We start from the raw sequence: 27424 nt of genomic DNA, 5'->3' as shown, positions 1-27424 counted from the left end.
AAAAAAAAAAAAAAAAAAAAAAAAAAAAAAAAAAAAAAAAAAAAAAATTCTGTGAAATGACGATAACCACAATGAACAGCAAAAGAATGAATATAAAGATGTAAAAGAGGACATCAAAATCTTAAAATGTGGGGGAGGAGATTAAGAAAATGTAGATTATTTTTTCATTTCCTAGAATGCGTTTCAGCCTATATGGCTACCAGTCTAAGGCAAGTAGATACAGAATGGGGTTAACATACTTGAAAACAGGGTAACCACAAATCAAAAACATACAACAGATTCACAGAAAACAAAAACGAGAACGTAAGCATAATACAAAAGAAAATCATCAAACCACACAAGGAAAAACAAAAACAAATGGACAAATATAAAATCAATGGGAAAACAAGGCTTAAAACTGCAATAAATACATATCTATCAATAATCATCTTAAGTGTAAACAGACTGAATGCTCCAATCAAAAGTCATAAAGTGGCAGATTGGATTAAAAAGAAAACAAGAGCCTACAATAGGCTGACTAGAAGAGACCCACTTTAGGGCAAAGGACACACATAGATTGAAAGTGAGGGTATGTAAAAAGATATTTCATTCAAATGGAAATGACAAGAAAGCAGGGGTTGCAATACTCACATCAGACAAAATAGACTTTAAAATGAAGGTCATAAAGAAAAATAAAGGAGGACACTATACAATGATAAAAGGATCAATACAAGAGGATTTTACAGACATCAACATATATACACCTAATAGAGCAGGACCCAAATACATAAAACAAATACTAACAGACATAAGGGAGAAACTGACAAAAATAACAGTAGGAGACTAACATCCCACTCACATCAATGGATGGATCTTGTAGACAAAAAAAAAAAATCAGTAAGGCAACAGAGATACTAAACAACACAACAGTTAGACTTAACTGATAGTTTCAGAACACTACATCCAAAACAAAACAAAAAGAAAACCAAAATACACACGCTTCACAAGTGCACATGGAACATTCTCTAGGATTGACCACATACTAGGGCACAAAAAAAGCCTCAACAAATTTAAGAGTACAGAGATTATCTCAAGCATCTTTTCTGACTACAATGGCATGAAACTAGAAATCAACCACAGAAAAAGAAATGAGAAAAAACGATTACATGGAGACTAAACAACACGCTACTAAAAAAGCAATGGATCGGGCTTCCCTGGTGGCGCAGTGGTTGAGAGTCCACCTACCAATGCAGGGGACGCGGGTTCGTGCCCCGATCCGGGAAGATCCCACATGCCGCGGAGCGGCTGGGCTCGTGAGCCGTGGCCGCTGGGCCTGCGCGTCCGGAGCCTGTGCTCCACAAATGGGAGAGGCCACAACAGTGAGAGGCCCACATACCACAAAAAAAAAAAAAAAAAAAGCAATGGATCCATGATGAAATCAGAGGAAATTAAAAAATACCTTGAGACAAATGACAATGAAAACAGAACCATAAAAAAATCTATGGGACATAGCAAAAGCAGTTCTTAGAGGGAAGTTCATAGTGATACAGGCCTTCCTCAAAAAAAAACAAAAAAACAAAAAAAACGAGAAAAGTGTCAAATAAAAAACCTAACCTACCACTTAAAAAAATTAGAAAAAGAAGAACAAACAAAACCTAAAGTCACCAGAAGGAAGGAATAATAAAGATGAGCGAGAAAATAAATAAAAGAGATTAAAAAAATGGAAAAAGCCAATAAAACCAAGAACTGGTTCTATGAAAGGGTAAACAAGATTGACAAACCTGTGGCCAGGCTCACCAAGACAGAGAACCCAACGAAACAAAATAAAGAAAGGAAAAAGGAGATATAACAACCAATACCACAGAAATACAAAAAACCCTAAGGGAATACTATGAACAATTATATGCTAACAAATTTGACAACCTAGAAGAACTGGACAACTTTCTAGAAACATATAGCCCACCAAAATGGAATCAAGAAGAAATAAAGAATTTCAAAAGACGGATACCAGAAGTGAAATAGAAACTGTAGTCAACAAACTCCCTACAAACAGAAGTCTAGGACCAGATGGCTTCACACACAAATTCTACCAAACATACAAAGAAGAATTTATACTGACCCTTCTCAGGCTCTTCCAAAAATTTGAGGAGGAGGAAACATTCCCAAAGACATTCTATGAAGCCACCATCACCCTGATACCAAAACCAGACAAAGACACCACCAAAAAAGAAAACTTCAGGCCAATATCTCTGATGAATATAGATTCAAAAATCCTCAACAAACTATCAGCAAACCGAACAACAACACAAACAAAGATCATACACCACGACCAAGTGGGATTCATCCCAATTTCACAAGGATGGTTCAATATACGCAAATCAATCAACGTGATATATCATATTAACAAAAGAAAAGACAAAAACCACATGGTCATCTCAATAGATGCAGAAAAAGCATCTGACAAAATTCAACATCCATTCATGATAAAAACTCTCACCAAAAGTGGGTATAGAGGGAGCATGTCTCAACATAATAAAAGCTACTTATGACAAACCCACAGCCAATGTAATACTCAACAGTGAAAAGCTGAAAGCCTTCCTGCTAAAATCTGGAACTCAAGGATGCCCACTCTCACCCATTCTATTCAACATAGTACTGAAAGTCCTAGCCACAGCAATCAGACAAGACAAAGAAATAAAAGGTATCCAAATTGAAAGGGAAGAGGTAAAATTGTCACTATATTCAGGTGACATGATACCATATACAGAAAACCCTAAAGACGCCACACAAAAACTACCAGAACTGATAAACGAATTCAGCAAGGTAGCAGGATACAAGATTAACAAACAGAAATCTGTGGCATTTCTTTACACTAACAATGAAATAACAGAAGGGAATGTAAAAAAACAATACCTTTCAAAATCACACCTCAAAAAATAAAACACTTAGGAATGAACCTGACCAAGGAGGTGAAAGACTTACACGCTGAGAATTATGAACCATTAGTAAAGAAAACTGAAGATGACTCAAAGAAACAGAATGATATCCCATGCTCTTGGATTGGAAGAATGTTGTTAAAATGGCCATACTACCCAAAGCAATCTACAGATTTAATGCGATCCCTATCAAATGACCCATGACATTTTTCACAGAACTAGAACAAATAATCCTAAAATTTATATAGAACCATAAAAGACCCATAATTGCCAAAGCAATCCTAAGGCAAAAACACAAAGCAGGAGGCATTACCCTCCCAGACTTCAGACAATACTACAAAGTTACAGTAATCAAAACGGCATGGTACTGGGACAAAAACAGACATATGGATCAATGAAACAGAATAAAAAGCCCAGAAATAAACCCACACACCTATGGTCAATTAATCTTCAACAAAAGAGGCAAGAATATACTTATACAACGGAAAAAGGACAGACTCTTCAGCAAGTGGTGTTGGGAAAGTTGGACAGCTACATATAAATCAATGATGTCAGAACACACCCTCTCACCATACACAAAAATAAACTCAAAATGGCTTAAAGACTTAAACATAAGACATGACACCATAAAATATCTAGAAGAGACCACAGGCAAAACATTCTCTGACATAAACCGTACCAATGTTTTCTTAGGTCAGTCTCCCAAGGCAATAGAAATAAAAGCAAAAATAAACAAACGGACCTAATCAAACTTACAAGCTTCCGCACAGCAAAGGAAACCATAAAACAAAAGCCAACCCACAGAATGCGAGAAAATATTTGATAACGATGCGACCAACAAGGGCTTAATTTCCAAAATATACACAGAGCTCATACAGTTCAACAACAAAAAAAACAAACAACCCAATCGAACAACTGGCAGAAGACCTATGTAGACATTTCTCCAAAGAAGAAATACAAATGGCCAATAGGCACATGAAAAGATACTCAACATCACTAATCATTAGAGAAATTCAAACCAAAACTACAATGAGGTACCACCACACACCACTCAGAATAGCCATCATTAAAAACTCTACAAATAACAAATGCTGGAGAGGGTGTGGAGAAAAGGGAACCCTCCTACACTGTTGGTGGGAATGTAGGTTGGTACAGCCATTATGGAAAACAGTATGGAGGTTCCTCAGTAAAGTAAAAATAGAATTACCATATGATCCAGCAATCCCACTCCTGGGCAGGTATACAGACAAAACTCTAATCCAAAAAGATATATGCACCCATAAGTTCATAGCAGCACTATTTACAAGAACTAAGACATGGAAACCTAAATGTCCATCAACGGATGGATAAAGAAGATGTGGTAGACACACACACACACACACACACACACACACACACACACACAATGGAATATCACTCAGCTGTAAAAAAAAAAAAAAAAGAACAAAATAATGCTACTTGCAGCAACATGGATGCAACTAGAGAATATCACACCAAGTGAAGGCAGTCAGAAAGAGAAAACAAATACCATGTGATACCACATGTGGAATCTAAGATGTGTTCAATTGTGTCATATTTACGAAACAGAAAGACTCATGGGCAAAGAGAACAGACTTATGGTTGCCAAGAGGGAGGGGGTTGGGGGAGGGATGGAATGGGAGGTTGGGGTTAGCAGATGTAAGCTATTATATATAGAATGGATAAACAACAAGGTCCTACTGTATAGCACAGGAAACTATATTCAGTATCCTATGATAAACCATAATGGAAAATAATATCAAAAAGAATATATATATACGTGTAACTGAATCACTCTGCTGTACAGCAGAAATTAACATTGTTAATCAACTATACTTCAATAAATAAAAATAATAAAATAGTTTGTGAAAGCACGGTCATAACAGTAATTATTAACATTCACTTGAGAGCTCATGTGTACCAGCTACTGCTTCATATGCCTTCATTCGTAACGCATGTTATTATTTCACAATCCATTATGCACGACCTTGAAATCTAAAAGCTTTGAGAACTGAAAAGGTATTTACAATGTATTAGGGGACAAAGCCTAACCAGACTTGAACTCATGTGGTTGAAAAATCAGACCTGAGCTGATATAAACCCATTTATAATCTTTAATTATTTCACCCAGCATGAATGTTCACACATTTGACTTCAAAATAATGAACGCGTCGCACTACAGGATGCCGCCCCCGAACTGCCAGGGCTGCGGCAAAATCCACTGCATACAGCCTGAGTCTCAGATAAGGAGGACATGCGGTCAGGCCACCACTGTGGGCCCAGAACTCTCACGGCTCCCATGTCACGGATGGGGGACTGCGGCTGAATCCCCCAGTTAGCGAGGCATCGAGCCACTGCGCTGGCCTAATGCAAACCCAGTCAATGTGACCACTCCTCTCCTGCAAAGCCACCTTGATGATGCCACGGGACAGATGCTTGTAATGCCCATGTTCCAGAAGCTTCCAACCTCATTAAACTATTTCTAATGACAGGAGCTTGGTACAGGTTTCAGCTGTGGGCAGTTTGGCAAAGGCAGAATTGTGGAGAGAAAATGAGGAACAGAAAAGAGTAGAGATGAGTAAAGAGACCACAATAAAAGTGGCGTGGGGAGAAGGGGCCAAGGGCCTGAGTGGGAAGAAGGAACTGAGGAAAGCTCAAAATCACGAACACTCAGGAACTTCCAATGAGCTTGGAAGCAGCTAAAGGAAGTGTCTAAGCCTCAGAACACTTGTTATGAAGGAGGAGGGGCAGATGTCACGCATCCACAGGAAGACATAGTAATCAGATGGTAGCAGTGGCCATCTCCCCAGTGTTTCATATGCCCCAGGCACTGTACTGGAGCCAATCACCTTTCCCCTTCGTCCTCCATGGCACAAAAGGTATTATTATCCTCATTACAAAGGGGGCAACTGAGGCCCAAGAAAGTTAAAAGCAACATGTCCAAGGCCAAACAACTAACTTCAAAATTGGGGTACAAAACAAATTTTCTGATTCCAGCAGCAGCACTCTTTTTGCCAGGGCACTCTGCTTCTCCCACAGGTATATACACCTGTCAAGGAGTATATAAAACCACTGAAGAGTAGACTGCTCTTATTATCAGGGTAGCAAATAAAACAGGAAAGCCTAGGTCCAGGATAAATTTGGGGGCCTCTGCATCACTACCACACCTTTCCTATCTGGGGTATGAGGCTCCCCCAAGCATGGGGCACCTGTGAAAGCAAGTCACTTCAGCTGACGACCTGGCTGGTATCTGTGAAATGGACAGGGAGTTTGACTTCTAAGATGGCCCATGGCTCTATGGCTTTACCTCTACTATGAGAATTACTAAAAATTCAATGAGTAACAATTATTACATTTCCACAAATGTCAGAAGTTTTACACATACATACACACACACACACACACACACACACACACACACACAGATTAAAAATGTCTCTAACCTATCTGAGTTTGTTTCAGTTGCAATTTTAAATCGGTAACCTGCACAGTTAACCTCTTGACAGAAGCATCGTATTCTAATATCTGGGCCTTCAGCTGGGCAGAGCGCTCAATCTGCAGAGAATTAGAGAAGAAAAAGAAATCAACATAAAACAAAGCACAGCTCACTTCAAAGGGAACAATTCTCTCATTGGGCTTATTCTCTCTCTTTGTTTTGCCAATTCTGAGAAGGTTTATACCCGTAACCCACAGGGTCCCTTTAAAATGATGACCGACGATGCAAGTTTCCATTTCTTCTTACACGCACGTCAGAGCAGCTACTCCAGGGCATGGGAGGACACCAGAGACAGGGCAGCAGTATTTCCAAGTCACAGGGTGAGAATCGAGACACTTCCACTGTGGGCACCATCAGGACTTGGAAAATTCTGTGTGTAAGTGAGTTTGCTTGCCTCTGGATTTTGTGACTGTTATGAATATAAAGTCACACGACCACTGGACAGTTCTCTCAGAGGAGAAAGGACATCCTTTAGCACCTTAAGGGATATCTGATGTTAAAATAAATCCCACTTACACCAGTGTGGTGTGTGCCAAGTTCACACGTCTATGCAGTGGACTGGCCTGACCCCTGGGTGGCTCAAGGAGAAATACTCACTTCACTTTGTAGTTGTTGTTGCAGAGCTTGTTTCTGGGTTTCAAACTCCTTATGCTCCAAGGTGATAGCATTTTCTGCTTTCTTTAATTCTTTCTGAAAAATCAGCAGTTTAGGAGATGGCTGAGCTATGCCTAAGAAGGTAGAAGAGCCTGGTCATTACCAACCTGAAGTGTTCTCATTTCGCTTGACTTTTTTTTTTTTTTTTTTTTTGCGGTACGCGGGCCTCTCACTGGTGTGGCCTCTCCCATTGCGGAACACAGGCTCCGGACGCACAGGCTCAGCGGCCATGGCTCACGGGCCCAGCCGCTCCGCAGCATGTGGGATCTTCCCGGCCCGGGGCACCAACCCGTGTCCCCTGCATCGGCAGGCAGGCTCTCAACCACTGCGCCACCAGGGAAGCCCTTGACTTTTTTTTTTTAATTGAAGTTTAGTTAATTTACAATGTTGTGCTAGTTCCAAGCGTACAGAAAAGGGACTAAGTTATACATATACATAATATATATTCTTTTTTTTCTTTCTTTTTTTGCGGTACGGGGGCCTCTCACTGTTGTGGCCTCTCCCGTTGCAGAGCACAGGCTCCGGACACGCAGGCCCAGCGGCCACGGCTCAGAGGCCCAGCCGCTCTGCGGCATGTGGGACCCTCCCGGACCGGGTCACGAACCCGCGTCCCCTGCATCGGCAGGCGGACCCTCAACCACTGCGCCACCAGGGAAGCCCTATATATTCTTTTTCAGATTCTTTTCCATTATAGGTTATCACAAGATACTGAGTATTCTTTCCTGTGGTATATAGTACGTCCTTATTGTTTACCTATTTTTTTTAAATTGGGGTACAGCTGCTTTACAATATTGTGTTAGTTTCTGCTGTACAACCAAGTGAGTCAGTTATACATACACCCACTCTTTTTTAGATTTCCTTCCCATTTAGGTCAATACAGAGCACTGAGTTCCCTGTGCTATACAGTCAGTTCTCAGTAGTTACCTATTTTATACATAGTAGTGTATATATGTCAATCCCCATCTCCCAATTCATCCCACACCCCCTTTCCCCCTTGGTAACTGTAAGTTTGTTTTCTACATCTGTGTCTCTATTTCTGCTTTGCAAATAAGGTCACATCTGTACCATTTTTCTAGATCTCACACAAGCAATATTATATTTGTCTTTCTCTTTCTGACTTCTGTCGCTTGACTTTTAAAAGCAGCCAAACAAGTTTCAAATTGTTCTTCCTTTTTTTGTATGCATACAATATTGTATTAATTCTATCAAATGGACTACAAGCAATTCTGACTCACAAATTTCATAACAAAATAATTTAATGGACATAAATGCAAATTTTACTATTCTCACATCCTTCTCCATGTAATACAGTTCTTTCAAATCCTCAAATTAACTTGAAAGCCTGCCTCTTCTCCCTACAGAGGCAGATAAGGAGTGCTCAATCAAAACCTGTCAATGACTGCCCTGAGGTCCAATTCGATCTGTACATCTGTAAGCGGCTCTCAGGGTCCAGGCAGAAAACAGACAACACGCCCAATTCAGGTCATCGGAGAACCCTTCAATACAGACTGATTTAGGCTGGGTCCATAGCCACAAAGGATGGCATAGCTCCCTAAGCTACTAGCAGAGCCATGCTGTTTGTAGCCCTTGGGCCTAGAGGGCCGGGGAGGCAGGAACTCCCAGAACTGGAGAGCGAGCTGCTGCAGAATGCTAGAGAGGCCATCCCACAAACACTTGCATGGCTGAAAGGCGCAGGGCCAGCCCAGGGACGCTGTATATGGAGGCGGCAGGAGGGCAAACAACCTTGACCTCTCTCCTCCCTCCCTCCCAGTGCTTGCGGGCACTCGGCACACCTGACCAGCAGTCAGAGGGCAAGGGAAGCCCGGTACCATCTGGAGGGGCAAATTCGGACAGTTTTAAAATGTTTCTTCAGGACTGGCGGGAGAGACAAGATGATGGAGTAAAAGGACTTCAGCTCACCTCCCCTCGTGAAAACACCCAAATCACAACTAACTGCTAAACAACCACTGACAAAAAAGACTTGAACCTTCCAAAAAAGATATTCTACACCCAAAGACAAAGAAGAAGCCACAGTGAGACAGTAGGAAGTTCACTTTTGCATTATGATCAAATCCCATACCTTCCAGGTGGGCAATCCACAAACTGGAAAATAATTCTATCACAGAGGTTCTCTCATATGAGTGAGAGTCTGGAGCCCCACGTCAGGCTCCCCAGCCTGGGGGACCTGGCATCAGGAGGAGGTGCCCCCAGAGCATTTGGCTTTGAAGGCCAGGAGGGCTTGAGTGCAGGAGCTCCTCAGGACTGAGGGAAACAGACGGCCCTCTTAGAGGCTGCACACAAGGTTTCATGTGCACTGGGACCCAGGGCAAAGCAGTGACTTCATAAGAGCCTGGGCTACCTGCAGGTACTGTAGGGTCTCCGGCAGAGTCGGGGGTCGGCTGTGGCTCACCGTGGGGCCCAAAGGAAAACTCTTGGGCGTGAGCTCTCCCGGGGGTGGGGGGTGGGGGGTGTCTCCATTTTGGCACCAATGATCAGCCCCACCCAACAGCCTGCAGGCTCCAGTCCTGGGACGCCTCAGGCCAAACAATGAACAGGGTGGGAACACGGCCCCACCCATCAGGAGACAGGCTGTCTGAAGTCCTGAGCCAAGAGCCACCTATAAACATACCCCTTGACATGGCCCTGCCCACCGGGGGACATGACACAGCTCCACCCACCAGTGTGCAGGCACCAGTTCCTTCCACCAGAAAGCCTGCACAAGCCCCTGGACCAACCTCACCCACCAGGGGACAGACACCAGAACCAAGAAAAATTACAATCCTACGGCCTCAGGAATGGAGACCACAAAAGCACAGCAAGTGAGACAATACCAGACAGTGGAGAAATATCTTCCAGACTAAGGAACAAGATAAAACCCCACAAGAACAACTAAGTGAAGTGGAGATAGGCAACCTACCTGAAAAAGATTTCAGAGTAATGATAGTAAAGATGATCCAAGACCAAGAGGAAAAGCAATGGAGACACAGACCAAGAGGATACAAGAAACGTTTAATAAAGAGTTAGAAGCTTTAATGAACAGAGATGAACAATACAATAACTGAAATGAAAAACACACTAGAAGGAATCAACAGCAGAAAAAATGAGGCAGTAGAACGACTAAGTGAGCTGGAAAACAAATTGGTGGAAATCACTGCTGAGGAACAGAATAAAGACAGAAGAATGAAAAGAAATGAGGCCAGTCTAAGAGACTTCTAGGACAACATTAAATCCACAACACTGGCATTAAACGGGTCCCAGAAGGAGAAGAGAGAGAAAGGGGCTGAGAAAATATTTGAAGAGCTAACAGCCAAAAGCTTCCCTAACATGGGAAAGGAAACACTCAAGTCCAGGAGGCACAGAGAGCGCCATACAGGATAAACCCAAGGAGGAACACACCGAGACACATATTAATCAAACTGACCAAAAACTTAAGACAAAGATAAAATATTACAAACAACAGAGAAAAGCAACAAATAACATACAAGGGAATTCCCATAAGGTTATCAACTGATTTTTCAGCAGAAACTCTGCAGGCCAGAAGGGAATGGCAAGATATATTTAAAGTGATGAAAGAGAAAAACCTACAACCAAGAATACTCTACCCAGCAAGGCTCTTATTCAGATTCAATGAGAAATCAAAAGCTTTACAGACAAGCAAAAGCTAAGAGAATTCAGCATCACCAAACCAGCTTTACAACAAATCCTAAAGGAACTTCTCTAGGCAGAAAAGGCCACAACTAGAATCAAGAAAATTATGAATGGGAAAGCTCATCGGTAAAGGCAAACATAAAACAAAGGTAGGAAATCACCCCCACACAAATATGTTATCAAAACCAGCAATCATGGGAAGAGGAGAATACAAATGCAGGATATTGGAAATGCACTGGAAATTAAGAAACCAGCAACTTAAAGCAATCTTGTACATATACAGACTGCTATATCAAAACCTCATAGGAACCACAAACCAAAGATGTACAATAGATACACATACAAAAAAGAAAAAGCAATCCAAACACAACACTAAAGACAGACATCAAGTCACAAGAGAACGAAAGAGGAAGGGAAGAAAAAAGACCTTCAAAAACAAAGCCAAAACAATTAACAAAACGTCAGTAAGTACATATCAGTAATTACCTTAAATGTAAATGGATTAAATGCTCCAACCAAAAGATAGACCAGCTGAATGGATACAAACACAAGACCCATATATATGCTGTCTACAAGAAACCCACTTCAGATCTAGGGACACATACAGACTGAAAGTGAGGGGATGGTAAAATGTATTCCATGCAAATGGAAATCAAAAGAAAGCTGGAGTAGCAATAGTCATATCAGACAGTATAGACTGTAAAATAAAGACTATTACAAGAGACAAAAAAGGCCAGTACATAATGATCAAGGGATCAATCCAAGAAGAAGATATAACAATTTTAAGTATTTATGCACCCAACATAGGAGCAATATAGAAGGCAAATGTTCGCAGCCATAAAAGGAGAAATTGACAGTAACACAATAATAGTGGGGGACTTTTACACCCCACTTTCATCAATGGACGGATCATACAGGCAGAAGATCAATAAGGAAACACAGGCCTTATGTGACACATGAGACCAGATGGATTTAATTGATATTTATAGAACGTTCCATCTGAAAGCAGCAGAGTACACATTTTTCTCAAGTGCACATGGAACATTCTCCAGGATAGACCACATGCTTGGTCACGAAGCAAGCCTCAGTAAATTTAAGACAAGTGAAATCGTATCAAGCATCTTCTACCACAACACTATGAGATTAAAAATCAACTACAACAAAACAGCAAAAAAACACAAACACATGGAGGCTAAACAATATGTTACTAAACAACCAATGGATCACTGAAGAAATCAAAGAAATCAAAAAATACCTAGAGACAAATGAAAACGAAAACATGACAATCCAAAACCTATGAGATGCAACAAAAGGAGTTCTAAGAGGGAAGTTTATAGCAATACAATCTTATCTCAAGAAACAAGAAAAATCTCAAACAACCTAAGGTTACATCTAAAGCCACTAGAGAAAGAACAAACAAAACCCAAAGTTAGTAGAAGGAAAGAAATCATAAAGATGAGAGCAGAAATAAATCAAAGAGAGATGAAGGAAACAATAGAAAAGATCAATGAAACTAAAGGACGGTTCTTTGAAAAAATAAAGAAAATAGATAAACTTATAGCCAGACTCATCAAGAAAAAAAGGGAGGGCTCAAATCAATAAAATTAGAAACAAAAAAGAAGTTACAACTGTCACCACAGAAATACAAAGGATCATAAGAGACTACTACAAGCAACTATCTACCAATAAAATGGACAACCCAGAATAAATAGACAAATTCTTAGAAAGGTGAAATCTTCCAAGACTGAACCAGGAAGAAATAGAAAATAAGAAAGAACCAAAAAAAAAAAAAAAAAAAAAAAAAAAAAAAAAAAAAAAAGAAAGAACAGACCAATCACAAGTATTGAAATTGAAACTGTGATTCAAAGACTTCCAAGAGCATAACCATCCCAAACTTCAGACAATACCACAAAGCTACAGTAATCAAAGCAGCATGGCATTGGCACAAAAACAGACATATGGATCAATGGAACAGAACAGAGAGCCCAAAAATAAACCCACACACCTATGATCAATTAATCTTCGACAGAGGAGGCAAGAATATACAATGGAAAAAAGACAGACTCTTCAGCAACTGGTGTTAGGGAAGTTGGACAGCTGCATGTAAATCAATGAAGTTACAACACGACCTCTCACCATACACAAAAATAAACTCAAAATGGCTTAAAGACTTAAACATAGGCTATGACACCATAGAATGTCTAGAAGACAACAGGGGCAAAACATTCTGACATAAATCGTACCAACGTTTTCTTAGGTCAGTCTCCCAAGGCAATAGAAATAAAAGCAAAAATAAACAAATGGGACCTAATGAAACTTACAAGCTTCTGCACAGCAAAGGAAACTGTAAACGAAACGAAAAGACAACCTACAGAATGGGAGAAAATATTTGCAAATGATGCAACTGTCAAGGGCTTAATTTCCAAAATATACAAACAGCTCACACAGCTCAACAAGAGAACAAACAACGGAACCGAAAAATTAGCAGAAGACTGAAGTAGACATTTCTCCAAAAAATAAATACAGGGGGCCAATAGGCACATGAAAAGGTGCTCAATATGGCTGACTATTAGAGAAATGCAAATCAAAACCACAATGAGGTACCATCGCACAGTGGTCAGAATGGCCATTATTAAAAAGTCTACAAATGACAAATTGCTGGAGAGGATGTGGAGAGAAGGGAACCCTCCTACACTGTTGGTGGGAATGTAAGTCAGTGCAGCCACTGTGGAAAACAGTATGGAGGTTTCTCAGAAAACTAAAAATAGAATTACCATATGATCCAGCAATCCCACTCCTGGGCATATATCTGGAGAAAACTCTACTTAAAAAAGATACATGCACCCTTATGTTCATAGCAGCACTATTCACAATAGCCAAGATGTGGAAACAACCTAAATATCCAACAAGAGATGAATGGATAAAAGAGGTAGTACATATATACAATGGAATATTACTCAGCCATGAAAAAGAACGAAATAATGCCATTTGCAACAACACAGATGCAACTAGAGATTATCATACTAAGTGAAGTAAGTCTGAAAGAGTAAAACAAATACCATATGATATCACTTATATGTGCAATATAAAATATGACATGTAAAGCAACTATACTCCAATAAAAATTATTTTTTTGTGCTTTTGCGGTACGGGGGCCTCTCACTGTTGTGGCCTCTCCCGTTGCAGAACACAGGCTCCGGACGTGCAGGCTCCAGACACGCAGGCTCAGCGGCCATGGCTCACGGGCCCAGCCGCCCCACGGGATCTTCCCGGACCGGGGCACGAACCCATGTCCCCTGCATCGGCAGGCAGACTCTCAACCACTGTGCCACCAGGGAAGCCCAAAAATTAATTTTAAAAAAGTAAAATAAAAGGTTAAGTGACTTGAAAGAAGTAAAAAATAAAATAAAATATGACACTTACCTATGAAAGAGAAACAAAACCAGGGACATAGAGAATAGACTGGTGGTTGCCAAGGGGGTGGGGGTGGGTGGGAGAGGGTAGGAGTGGGACTTTGGGATTAGCAGATGCAAACTGGTATATATAGAATGGATAAACAACAAGATCCTACTGTATAGCAGAGGGAACTATATTCAGTATCCTGTGATAAACCATAATGGAAAGGAATACTAAAAAGAATGTATATATATCCAGAATTGAGTCACTCTGCTATACAGCAGTAATTAATGCAACATTGTAATTCAACTATACTTCAATAAAAAATAAGACACACACACAAAAACTATCAACAAACAAAATTCAGGACTAGATGGCTTCACAGGCAAATTCTATGAAACATTTAGAGAAGGGTTAACACACCTATCATTCTGAAACTATTCCAAAAAAACTGCAGAAGGAACACTCGCAAACTCATTCCATGAGGCCATCATCACCCTCACACCAAAACCAGACAAAGACACCACAAGAAGAGTACAGGCCAATATCACTGATGAGCACAGATGGAAAAATCCTCAACAAAATACTAGCAAACTGAATCAATTCAACAATACATTAAATGGACCATACACCATGATCAAGTGGAATTTATCCCAGGGTTGCAAGGATTTTTCAATATCCGCAAATCGATCAGTGACGAACAAATACTATATGATCATCTCAATAGATGTAGAGAAAGCTTTTGACAAAATTCAACACCCATTTATGATAAAAACTCTATAGAAAGTGGGTATAGAGGGAACCTACCTCAACATAATAAAGGCCATCTATGACAAACCCACAGCTAACATCATACTGAACAGTGAAAAGCTGAAAGCATTACCTCTTAGATCAGGAAAAAGACAAGGATATGCACTCTCACCACTTTGATACAACATTGCTGTGGACAGGACTTCCAAAACTATCAGAGAAGAGAAAGATATAAAAGGAATCCAAACTGGAAAAGAAGTAAAACTGTCACTCTTTGCAGATGACATGATACTATACGTAGAAAATCCTTAAGATGCTACCAGAAAACTTACTAGAGCTCATCCATGAATTCAGTCAAGGTGCACCTTTACTGAAACAATCCCATTTACCATTACATCAAAAAGAATAAAATACCTAGGAATAAACCTACCTAAGGAGGCAAAGGACCTGTACTCTGAAAACTATAAGATGCTGATAAAAGAAACTGAAGATGACATAAACAGATGGAAAGATATACCATGTTTTTGGATTGGAAGAATCAATATTGTCAAAATGACTATACTACCCAAGGAAATCTACAGATTCAATGCAATCCCTATCAAATTACCAATGGCATTTTTCACAGAACTAGAATAAAAAAAATTTTCATTTGTACAGAAATACAAAAGACCCTGAATAGCCAAAGCAAACCTGAGAAAGAAAAACGCAACTCAAGGGACTTCCCTGGTGGTGCAGTGGTTAAGAATCTGCCTGCCAATGCAGGGGACACAGGTTCGAGCCCTGCTCCAGGAAAATCCCACATGCCGCGGAGCAACTAAGCCCATGTGCCACAACTACTGAGCCTGCACGCCTAGAGTCCGTGCTCCGCAACAAGAGAAGCCACCACAATGAGAAGCCCATGCACCACAACAAAGAGTAGCCCCCACTCACCACAATTAGAGAAAGCCCACTCACTGCAACGAAGACCCAACGCAGCCAAATTAATTAATTAATTAAATTTAAAATTTCAAAAAAAAAGAAAGAAAAAGAAAAATGGAACTGGAGCAGTCAGACTCCCTGACTTCAGACTATACTACAAAGCTACAATAATCAAAACAGTATGGTACTGGCACAAAAACAGAAATATAGTTCAATGAACAGGAAAGCCCAGAAATAAACGCACGACCCTATGGTCAATTAATCTACAACAAAGGAGCAAGAATATACAATGGAGAAAAGACAGTCTTTTCACCAAGTGGTGCTGGGAAAAGTGGACAGTTACATGTAAACGAATGAGATTAAAACATTCTCTAACACTGTACACAAAAATAAACTCAAAATGGATTGAAGACCTAAATGTAAGGCCAGATATTATAAAATTCTTAGAGAAAAACATAGGCAGAACACTCTGACATAAATTGCAGTAGTATCTTTTTGGATCCACCTCCTACAGTAATGAAAATTAAAAAATTAAAAAAAAACAAATGGGACCTAATTAAACTTAAAAGGTTTTGCACAGCAAAGGAAACCATAAACAAAATGAAAAGACAACCCACAGAATGGGAGAAAATGTTTGTGAATGAAGCAACCGACAAGGGATTAATCTCCAACATATACAAACAGCTTGTGCAGCTCAAACAACCCAATCAATAAATGGGAAAAATATTTAAATAGACACTTCTCTAAAGACATACAGATGGCCAACAGGCACATGAAAAGATGCTCAACTTTGCTAGTTTTTAAAGAAACGCAAATCAAAACTACAAAGAGATATCACCTCACACCAGTCAGAATGGCCATCATCAAAATGTCTATAAACAGGGCTTCCCTGGTGGCGCGGTGGTTAAGAATCCGCCTGCCAATGCAGGGGACACGGGTTCGAGCCCTGGTCCGGGAAGATCCCACATGCTGCGGAGCAACTAAGCCCATGCACCACAACTACTGAGCCTGTGCTCTAGAACCCACGAGCCACAACTACTGAAGCCCGCACACCTAGAGGCCATGATCCGCAACAAGAGAAGCCACTGCAACGAGAAGCCTGTGCACCACAATGAAGAGGAGCCCCCGCTCTCTGCAACTAGACAAAGCCCACATGGAGCAACAAAGACCCAACTCAGCCAAAAATAAAATAAATAATAAGTTAAAAAAAAAAAGAAAAAAATTCCTTTAAAAAAACTGTCTATAAACAATCAATGCTAGAGAGTGTGTGGAGAAAAGGGAACCCTCCTACACTGTTGATGGGAATGTAAATTGGTTCAACCACTATGGAGAACAGTGTGGAGGTTCCTTCAAAAACTAAAAACAGAACTACCATATGATCCAGCAACCACACTCCTGGGCATACATCCAGAGAAAACCATAATTCGAAAAGACATATGCACCTCAGTGTTCACTGCAGCACTATTTACAATAGCCAAGACATGGAAGTGACTGAAATGTCCATCAATAGAGGAATGGATAAAGAAGATGTGTTACATATATACAATGGAATATTACTCAGACATAAAAAGAACAAAATAATGCCATTTGCAACAACATGGACGCAACTAGGGAATATCATAACTAAGTGGAATAAGTCAGACAGAAAAAGACAAATATCTTATGATGTCACTTATATGTGGAATCTAAAAACATCGATACAAACGAACTTATTTACAAAACAGAAACAGACTCACAGAGTTCGAAAACAAACTTATCAAAGGGGAAAGACGGGGAGGGATAAAATTAGGAGTTTGGGATTAACATACGCACACTACCATATGTAAAATAGATAATCAACAAGGACACACTGTATAGCATAGGGAACTCTGCTCAATGATCTGTAATAACCTACACGGGAAAATAATCTGAAAAAGAATGGATATGTGTATACGTATAACTGAATCCCTTTGCTGTATACCTGAAACTAACAAAACACTGTAAATCAACTACACATTGTAAATCAACTATATTCTAATAAAAAATAAACATTAAATTAAAAAAAATGTTTCTTCTTACACTACAAATTATGGAATAGCAAGCAAAAAGAAAGGAATATCAATCTGAGAATCTTTACTTTAAAAAATCTTCCCAATTGAAGCCTCCCTTAGAGGAGTTTCCTAATATGAACATAACATGAATTACAAAAACTGGCAAATCAGGAAAAAAAAAAAAAACTTACGGTTTAGGAGATTCAAGTTTTCACTTTTCATGTCTTCCAGTTGTTGTTTAAGTAGTTTATTTTGTGCCTCAAGCTCCAGTTTCCCTTCTTTCAGTAGTGAATAGTTGCTCATCTCTTTAACCTTCTTGCTCAGCATGTGGTTTTGCTTTGTTAATGCCAAACACTGAGCTCTGACGGACTCCAACTGAAGCTGGAAGTGGAAAAGGAAAACTTGTACTTGAACAGTGACTTTACAGGACTGCACAGGTAAATGCTGGTGGGCTGCTCTCAGCTGGGCAGCATAATTTGATTACGGTCACTTGACTGAAGTGTGGTTCTCTTCAACAAGACAACCCTAACTACAACTTCTGCCCTGGAGCTGGGGATGGGGCAAGTTCAGCCAACTCGATTTATGCAGACCCCTGTCCTACAAAGCAAGTCCTTCGGATTATCACCCCATTTTCCAGATGCAACTAAGGACCAAAAAGCCATCACAGAATTGATAATATGTCTATTTTTTAATATGAAAAGGTAAGATAGATACCAATAACATGCTGTGAGGTGCTTTCCTTTTCTTAGTCTAATGTATCTCACGTTTGGAGACCGGAGCCTATCAAGTTCTCAAACAAGTCACCACAGTTGCAAAAATAAATTTTATATACAGAACATATTTTAAGTTCCTGAAGTTCCAGTCCTGTCCTTTGGATAGCAAGCACACAAATGGACAGAAAAAAAGTAACAGTATCATGTGAAAAACGCCTCTCATTTTGCTTTAATCTGTGAGATCCTGATGTAGTGATAAGAATTTTCACCTGCTGCTGAGGGGTAGGGAGAAGAGGCTGAGTAGATACTAGTATACACCAGCCACCTGCTATGGGCCAAGCACAGTAAACCAGCTCACTGAAGTCCCTCAACAACCACGGGATGTGGGCAATATCCCAGAGCTTTCGGAGAAAGGATCTCAGGTCACAGATCTTGCCCAGAGGCACACAAGCAGTGAGGGAGACACAAAGGATTCAAGGACGACTCTGGGCCCCAAACGACATGCTCTTTCTATGCTTCTCTAGGAGACTAAGATTGAAATAAGGAACTACTGAATTAAGTTCAACCGTCACCCTCTGAGTCAGATAATAAACAGTCCAAACATACCAAGAGGATAACTCGAGATAAATTATGTATGACTGAAGCTAAAATTTCCTGTGTTGTCTAATAACTATTTCAATAAAACCAATAGGCTTAACAATTACCTCAAGTTCTTTCACACGATTTACAGAACGATCCAGTTCTTCCTGTTTAAAATTAAGAGTTGCAAACTCCTCTTGGAAATGTATAGCTTTTTCTGAAAGACAGAGCCAACCAACTAAACATCATAAAGTTTTTCCAGTGAATACAAAACATCTCCCAGTGAATACAAAACACTTAATCATTTATAGCCAGTATGTCAGATCTAATGACCATTATTTCATCATCTAAAATAGCAGAGGGAATTCCCTGGCAGCCCAGAGATCAGGACTCCACGTTTTTACTGCCAAGGGTGCGGGTTTGATCCTTGGTTGGGGAACTAAGATCCCGCAAGCTGCGTGGCATGGTAAAACACACACACACACACACACGTAAAATAGCAGATATTTGGGTCAAAAAAAAGAAAACATCAGCGAGCAAGTAAGCCCCATTACTCAATAGGTGATGGGAAGTTGGTTGTAATGGTCATATATGTGGTGAACTTCCTGCTACACAAGTCACCAGAGTTACACCATCTGCACAGAGTGCGGGGACCTCATGCCGACGGCTCTGAACTTAAGACAAAGACTGCTCTGTAAGACTGTAGTTATTCGTAGTTATTATTTTGTCATTTTCACTTCATCTAACACAAGACTATAGATATATCATCAAAAAAATCACATGCTGGGCTTCCCTGTTGGCGCAGTGGTTGAGAGTCCGCCTGCCGATGCAGGGGACACGGGTTCGTGCCCCGGTCCGGGAAGATTCCACATGCCGCGGAGTGGCTGGGCCTGTGAGCCATGGCCACTGAGCCTGCGCGTCCGGAGCCTGTGCTCCACAATGGGGGAGGCCACAACAGTGAGAGGCCCACGTTCCGCAAAAAAAAAAAAAAATCACATGCTGACTATTAGTCTCAGCAAGATAGTTGCAAAGGAGCAGCCATACACACTGGGTGACCTTCTGATGGGTATCAAGCACCCAGCCCTGGTTCACTCCCAAGAATCCATTTGAAATGCCCACCAAAAGTCCTTGTTACAGGTTGGTTCCTAGAAATATACTGAAATGTAAAATGTCTGAAAGATCGAAAAATTACCCAACTTTCCTAGTCTTGGGGTAATACGTATAAGAGTTTAGGAGGTTATATGTCAAGTTTAAATATCATGAAGCATAAATATATTAGATTTAAGAGAAATAAGAAACCAGGTCACAGAGGACAGAGAAGTTAAAATTTTCCCGAAGTAAAAAATGAAATCTCTCATGGCTTCGAATAATATTAACCGATGGCAATAAGTTGCTGCTGCCTTCCTGCCATCACAGATTTATTCATCAAAATATATTGAAATAAAATTGAATAAAATTCTACCGATAAATTACTGATCTTTGAGAATATACGAAAGGTTAATCATGAAGGTTTGCAAAAACATAGTGAAAGATGGTGATTATTTTTTTCGTTTTGTAAAATTAAAAGGACAAAAAAATGTGTCAGTTTATAACAACAATGAAGTGGAAGGTACATATTTTTTGGATTACAGAACAGACCCAACTTAGGAAGCTGAAAACCTGTATCGAAACTGAGAAGTACAGCTTTTTCCCCCGCCAAGGGTCACCTTTATTCTTCCTCTTATCTTCAATCAATCTATTAGTTCTAGCGATGCAGTCCTCCTTCAGTTCAAGTTGATACCTGAGAAACAGAAGGATGGAAAATTAGTTCCTGGTCACCTTCCTAAACAGACTGCTATCAGTACCTGAGCTTATCTATGGCACCAGGGCACCGAAGGGCACTGAACAGGACAACGCATGAACTTCAAGGTCACTCAGTACTAAGGCCAGGGATCCGAACCCCGGCTATAAAAAAAATCCAGGCTATAAAATCCTGCTGCAATCCTGTAAACTCAAGCACAAAATGAACGGTCGTGTTATTGAGGTTACAGAGGGCACTGTTTCTCAGTTGGCGTCCGCTGACGCAAGAAAGTAAATTTAGTTACTTTTACACTGTACACAACAGACTTTAAATCCCAGAGGATAACAAGTCAGTCACTTCCAATCCACCTATCCTGCCTCCCCACCCCCAAGCAGGGTAAGAACTTTCCCGCTCAGGAACTGAGCACAGTACTGAGAGCCACTGCCAACAGAATTATATACGGATTTGCGGTACCGAAAGGCACGTTTTCATGGAATTTTACTATCTCCACCAGCTATTACCAGCTGACTTTCTGGTTCAGAGATGAGAGAAAGGAAAGAAGCACTCCTGTGGCGAATATCCTCCGAAACCCAACAACTGCCAAAGTCATACTGAGGACACCCACGGCCAGACAAAGACATCAATACCTAACAGTTCCCTACTCCATGGCTATGACAAGCTAACATACACACTTTTATTCATTTATTCCTGGAAGTTTAACAACTACAGATTCTTCAGAGCTTACTGCTGTATTAGAGGAGCGGACGTAAAATATGAGGATAAAATCTATGTCATGTCAAAACTGATACACGGAAAAGTGCTATATTTTTTATTAGAATTATTTTAAAGAAAAAACTCAAAAAACCTTTGAAGGTACTACATAATGGACTAGCAATGCCAAATTATGGACAAAGCAGTAGAGAGGCCGATGATTAAGAAATACCCAGAGCTGCTGAGCACTGGAGAGAAAAGTTACCATATATGGGCTTAATGGCTCTGCACTAAGATACTATTCACCAGAACACAGCAAAACTCAGACTATTCACCAGAATACAGCAAAACTCAGACTATTCACCAGAATACAGCAAAACTCAGACTAGAGCAAAGCCACAGTATCAGAGTTGTCCATACTTTCCTTTTCCCATATCATTTTTTGCTTTATATAGTTAATTCTAGTTTCTTTCTTTTGATTCCAGCTTTGCAGAATCTTGAAGGAATACAGATCGACAAATACTTTAACCAATAAGCAGAATAATTCAAAAATCATTAGACATCCCCATCTTAATGGCAGTATGAGTGGGGTAGAGGAAAAGATAAAAGTGACGATAATTCCCATTTTATAGCTTTTCAGCAAGTTACAAGGTGCCCTACGAAATTCAAGCAAATCACAGGCCCTCAATAAATATTAGAGGAGAGACAAGAGTGAACAGAGGATGCTATTCTCTGTACTGTATCTTTTTAAAACCATCTTAATTCAAGTACTCATGGGAAAGGCTTGACTGCCAATGAAAACACCTATTTTTTTTAAATACTGGATTTTGCCATAAAATATTAGTCTTATCTACTTCATTAGTGTTGCTGTGTTTCCATCAACTTAATTCAAACATGATACTTTTTTTAAAGACGCCAAACAATTACTTTAGAAGTTCGTTCTTGAGCTTTTGGTCATAGGCCTCCTCAATACGCTTTATATTCAGCTCCCGCCTCCTAAGCCCGTCAGTCATGCTTCTGTTTTTTTCTTCTTGTAGCCTCTGGGCCCTGAAATTAGCAAAAACAGATAAGGCAAATCAGTAAACTTTAATACTTGAAGAATTTAGGGGGAAAAGATACCATGTGTTTCTAGCTCCACAGACTCAACTGTTATGTGCCTGTCACGGCTGTGGGGAGTAAATACGAAGAGCCCGAAGTCTCCCACCTCTTTATGAGCTGACCTAGTGACGATGGATCTGAACTAGCAAATGGAGCTCTACAGTGGCATCTGGCTGGCGGGAGTGGGAAAGTGCCAAAACCAACGTGGTTTCTCACAGGAGATGGTTCAGACATTAAAAAAAAAAGGTCATAAGTGGAAAGTAGCCATAATCAATTCAGGGGTGAAAGAATGATGTTTTTTGTTACAAAGCTACAAACCGAACTTCAGCTAGCGCACTTAAGTGCTTGTTTCTTCTATAATAGTGTTTCTAACTGTAACATTTAATTGACTAGCCCATAGCTATTAAAGACAGAAGATTCGTTCTGGCATTTCACAGTCTACTAATTCAATACGGAAAAGTAAATACTGAAAAGAGAGCAAAAGAACGATGGATCAATCAGAAAGTCCCAACACCGAAGAAAGGAATGATCTTGCTGGTGAGACCTTAAATCAAGCACAAGATCAATTCCAGAGCCGAGGAACTGGGTTCATAGGGACTTAGATCAAGCCATAATGAGAAGTGCTAGGGAACCCAGACTATTCCAAGCAAAGGATAAAAGCTCTGTGTGTTTGCTCCCTCTGCTGGTTAATCTGTCCACAAAGGAGCAGTAAACCAGTACATTGATTTAGCTTATATACTATGCTTAGAAGGGAGGAGGAGGAGGGGAAGCGGAGGTAAATAAGTGATTACATAATCATGAACTATCTCTACCCAAATTGTGTTCCTTCTCTCTCTTATGATCAATTTACCTCTTCGGTATTGCCAGAAAGAGAGTAAGGTGGGCAGAGAAGAAATCAAACAAACCGAGCTTATATAAATGAGAAAACAGCATCAATGAAGATGAAGACAAATCCTTTAATGAAAGGTTCCTGGATCTGTGAGTGCCAATTAATGGCACATACCATATGGGAAAGAAGGCTTGTTCCATAAACTATAAAACTGCTGAGCTTGCTATGAATCCCAGGTAAGAAGTGAAGAATGAAACGTTGGTGAGCACTTGGAAAAAGCAACACACACATCACAAGAAATACTTTCACCTAGTACAAGTCAACTCAGAGCCACCGTGTTTCCCTTTTTCGCCAGCAGAGCAGGTCAGTGTGGCAGGTCTTTCTGGAATTCAGTTACTACACGCACATGAAACTGAGATCTGAATGGCTGAACATAAATGCGAAACGTATGATCTGTTAAAGCATTATTCGCTTCTGTATATCATTTGTCTGGTCTCACTGAAGGCTGACGATGGTGTCTCCTTCTGCTTTCATCCCAGTATCTAATATTTCAAAAGTGAAACCCCTCGTCCCTGTTTCTCTTAACTTGTGCCTTTTGAAAGTTAGGTGCTATCACCTTTACAACCAAGAACTCTATTTTGCAGCTAATATTAGACTATGTAGACATTTTTAGTACTTCTTTTTTGCATTTCATTCATTCTGAATGTCCAAAATGGATACACATTACTTACAATTCAAAAGCTTCAATTCTTTGCTTCAGCTCAGCTTCTCTGTCTCTCAGCAAATCTATATCTTTTAGGAGAAGCTGCCTTTGAGTATAAATTTCTTTTGTTTCATTCTGTAGAGGAAAGTATTAGTTTTTAGCAAGCAAGCTAAAGAAAACAAAAGAGATTTGAACTAATACCCTGCTTCCTAAATTCCAGAAAGCAAAGTACGGACACTTAGAGGAACAATTTCACTTTCAAGAGGTTCCAATGCGAGGTATATGTTTTGCCTTTTTTTCCACAAAAATTTACTCCCTCCTCCTGTTAAGAAGGACTGTTAAGCCACATTACCCTGTATTTCTAACATCCCTTGTCTTGTTATTTTATTACGTAATGAACATTTCTCAGACACTTACAAAATTTCGCTAAGTTCTTCAGCAAGAAAAAAATGAAACAAATGTGTATTCAGCAATAAAACTTAAAAGATTCCCCACAGTTCCATCGCTGTCTGAAAGTTTCAATTCAGAGGTAATTCTGGCTCAGTCAGCAAGCTCGCCTGATGTCCTGAATGAATGGCCACACTTCCATGTATGTGTTCCCTCAGCAAGGGTTTCCTGAACACCTGTCACATGTCCAAGGGCACACTGGGAGCTGGATACACAATGATGGACAGATACAGGACAGTCCCCAACCTTTAAAAGACTCACAGTTTAGTCAGGGAGAGAGAGACAAACCAATAGTCACACTACGGTGTGATGATTTCACAACCAAAGTACGTCAAGACTCGACAGCACGAACAAAGCCCAAAGGACTCCATCAGTGGGGGTCAGGAAAGGCGTCACGAGGACGTGACATTCCGGCTGGATTTTGAAGGACTGGATGGTTTTATCAGGCAGAGAAGGGGAGGGGCATTCCAGGTGGTGGAATAAAGCCACGGTACTCTTCACAAGGATGGCAACCTTCTCTAGTGCCTTCAGAGCATCAGGTGACTAAACGAGGGTTCGAGTCTGTTAACTGGTTGATCTGATCTAGTCAGTCATCTATCTTTTAATTTTATTGATGTATAGTTGATTTACAATGCTGTGTTAATTTCGCTGTACAGCAAAGTGACTCAGTCATACAAATACATATTCTTTTTCATATACTTTTCCATTATGGTTTATCACAGGGATAATGAATACAGTTCCCTGTGCTCTAGAGCAGGACCTTGTTGTTTATCCATTCTGTATGTAATAGTTTGCCTCTGCTAATCCCAAACTCCCACTCCATCCCTCCTCCCCCATCCCCCTCGGGGACCACCAATCTATTCTCTATGTCCCTGATTTTGTTTCTGTTTCATAGATAGGTTCACTTGTGTCATATTTTAGATTCCTCATATGAGTGATATCATATGCTATGTGTCTTTCTTTCTGACTTAGTCAATCACCTATCTTTTTTTTTTTTTTTTTTTGCGATATGTGGGCCTCTCACTGTCGTGGCCTCTCCCGTTGCCGGATGCGCAAGCTCAGCGGCCATGGCTCACGGGCCCAGCCACTCCGCGGCATGTGGGATCCTCCCGGACCGGGGCACGAACCCGTATCCCCTGCATCGGCAGGCGGACTCTCAACCACTGCGCCACCAGGGAGGCCCGTCAATCACCTATCTTGAAGATGACGCTGTTAGTATAAACATAATCCAAGCTTCTCAAACACCTGTGCCTCCAACATTTATTTTATAGCTAAGCAAGCCCAATTCTCAGAACTGCTATATAAAACTTGTAGAGGGGGTACAATTACCATTAAATAACTGGGCCTTATTGAGAAGCTCTAAGCAAGGGTGGACACTGGGAGGAAGCCTGCTACTTTTAACAGAACTTCCCGATAGAAGCTCCAGCTGTCCGTAGGAAACAAGGCCTCAGATCCAGCCTGGTCTAAGACATGCCCTTGGCAAAGGAACCTGTTTTTCCCAAAGCAATGGATCCAATCCCTCCCGACACGCCCTCCCACCACTTGGCAACATCTCCACCTCCCATCCAGGCACCTTCCTGGGGGACAAGATCAAACGGCCACACGGATGACCCTGGCAGCCCTGGACGCCTCCACTCCGGGGACCTCACCTCTGCCCCCACGGCAGCACGCGGTGCTTTGTTTCCAGTCTTGACCTGAAACCTCCACCTGCAACTCTGCCCTCTTGGCCCGTCCTTCTTCTTCCACCCATAGGAACCCCCAGACCTGCTTCTCGATGTCTTCCAGATGGCCCCGTCACCCTCCCTGCTGCCCTATATTAGCCTCCTCTTGGGCTGCCTTCCTCACCCCACCCAACCCCAACGTCTTCCACGAAACGGGCTGCCTTTCCAAAGCCAAAGAAATTCGGTGCTCTCAAGCTCCTCTCCCCAAGCACCTCTATCCTTCCGCCCTCACCAACACTACACATCGTCCTGAGAGCTGCACCAGAGCCATCGCCTGTAAGCACTGGATTTGGTCTACTACTGCCATTCCAGGCTGCCCACCCTCCGCCGGGGCCTCAACACAGCTCAGGCAGCCCCATCTGCTTCCCAGGGCAGCACTTCCTGTACCGCAAGCAGCCATTCCACGCCTCTGATCCTCTCCTCCAAGCTGCTACCGCAGCCTCAATCTGCCGCCTCTCTGGTACGAGTTTCTCCCACTGCCAGCATGGATGGTCCTGTCCCCGGTCCTTTTCCTCCAGCCATCTCAGAGGAAGGGTGTCTGCACATCCTTTCCAAGCCCCATGCTTCTACTTGCATTCCTGATCCCAGTCCCTACTTGGGAAACGGCCCGGAAATAGCCACCCGGTAAATGATTTTAGAATATTACCTCCTGGTGCTTTTGAATTCTCTTAAGGGTCATCTTTTCCCGAGAAATCAGGGCTTCAGATTTTGCTTGACAAGCTCTCTCAAATTCATTCCGCAACTCAGCTAATTCCTTCTCACACTTTCTTTTCTCTTCCGTTTTAATTTTCGCTATTTCAGTATCTTTAAAATACTTCAACTGCCAATTGATGACAAATAATTGTAAGTGCCAATAACTATACTAAAGAAACAGTAACATTCTCTCTTCACTGTTAGGTTTAACGTTAATGCTGTCTAAATATATTTAGTTTTAATTCGTCTTTATGTTTCATCTCATTCACTGTACTTATAGGGTGCGTTCAAAAGTCATAAAGAAATGACATCATCTGGAAAGAGA

At 40.9% G+C, this 27424-nt stretch overlaps 1 protein-coding gene across 1 annotated transcript in view; it reads right to left on the bottom strand.

Annotated features, from left to right (window-relative positions):
• The window catches only part of OFD1 (OFD1 centriole and centriolar satellite protein), a 64542-nt gene that overhangs the window by 20171 nt on the left and 16947 nt on the right, over positions 1-27424 (bottom strand). Inside the window, exons 8-15 of the mRNA XM_007457029.1 lie at positions 27053-27226; positions 24267-24373; positions 22536-22655; positions 20824-20897; positions 19243-19334; positions 18017-18206; positions 7027-7157; positions 6377-6488 (exon numbers count right to left, since the gene is read on the bottom strand). Coding sequence (XP_007457091.1) covers positions 6377-6488; positions 7027-7157; positions 18017-18206; positions 19243-19334; positions 20824-20897; positions 22536-22655; positions 24267-24373; positions 27053-27226 — 1000 coding nt within the window. The remainder of the gene's footprint in view (positions 1-6376; positions 6489-7026; positions 7158-18016; positions 18207-19242; positions 19335-20823; positions 20898-22535; positions 22656-24266; positions 24374-27052; positions 27227-27424) is intronic.

Source organism: Lipotes vexillifer, unplaced genomic scaffold, assembly GCF_000442215.2.
Source record: "Lipotes vexillifer unplaced genomic scaffold, Lipotes_vexillifer_v1.1 scaffold222, whole genome shotgun sequence".
Taxonomy (NCBI): domain Eukaryota; kingdom Metazoa; phylum Chordata; class Mammalia; order Artiodactyla; family Lipotidae; genus Lipotes; species Lipotes vexillifer.
Note: the sequence above shows the minus strand (reverse complement) of the source record. Positions and strands in the feature narration are given on the sequence as shown.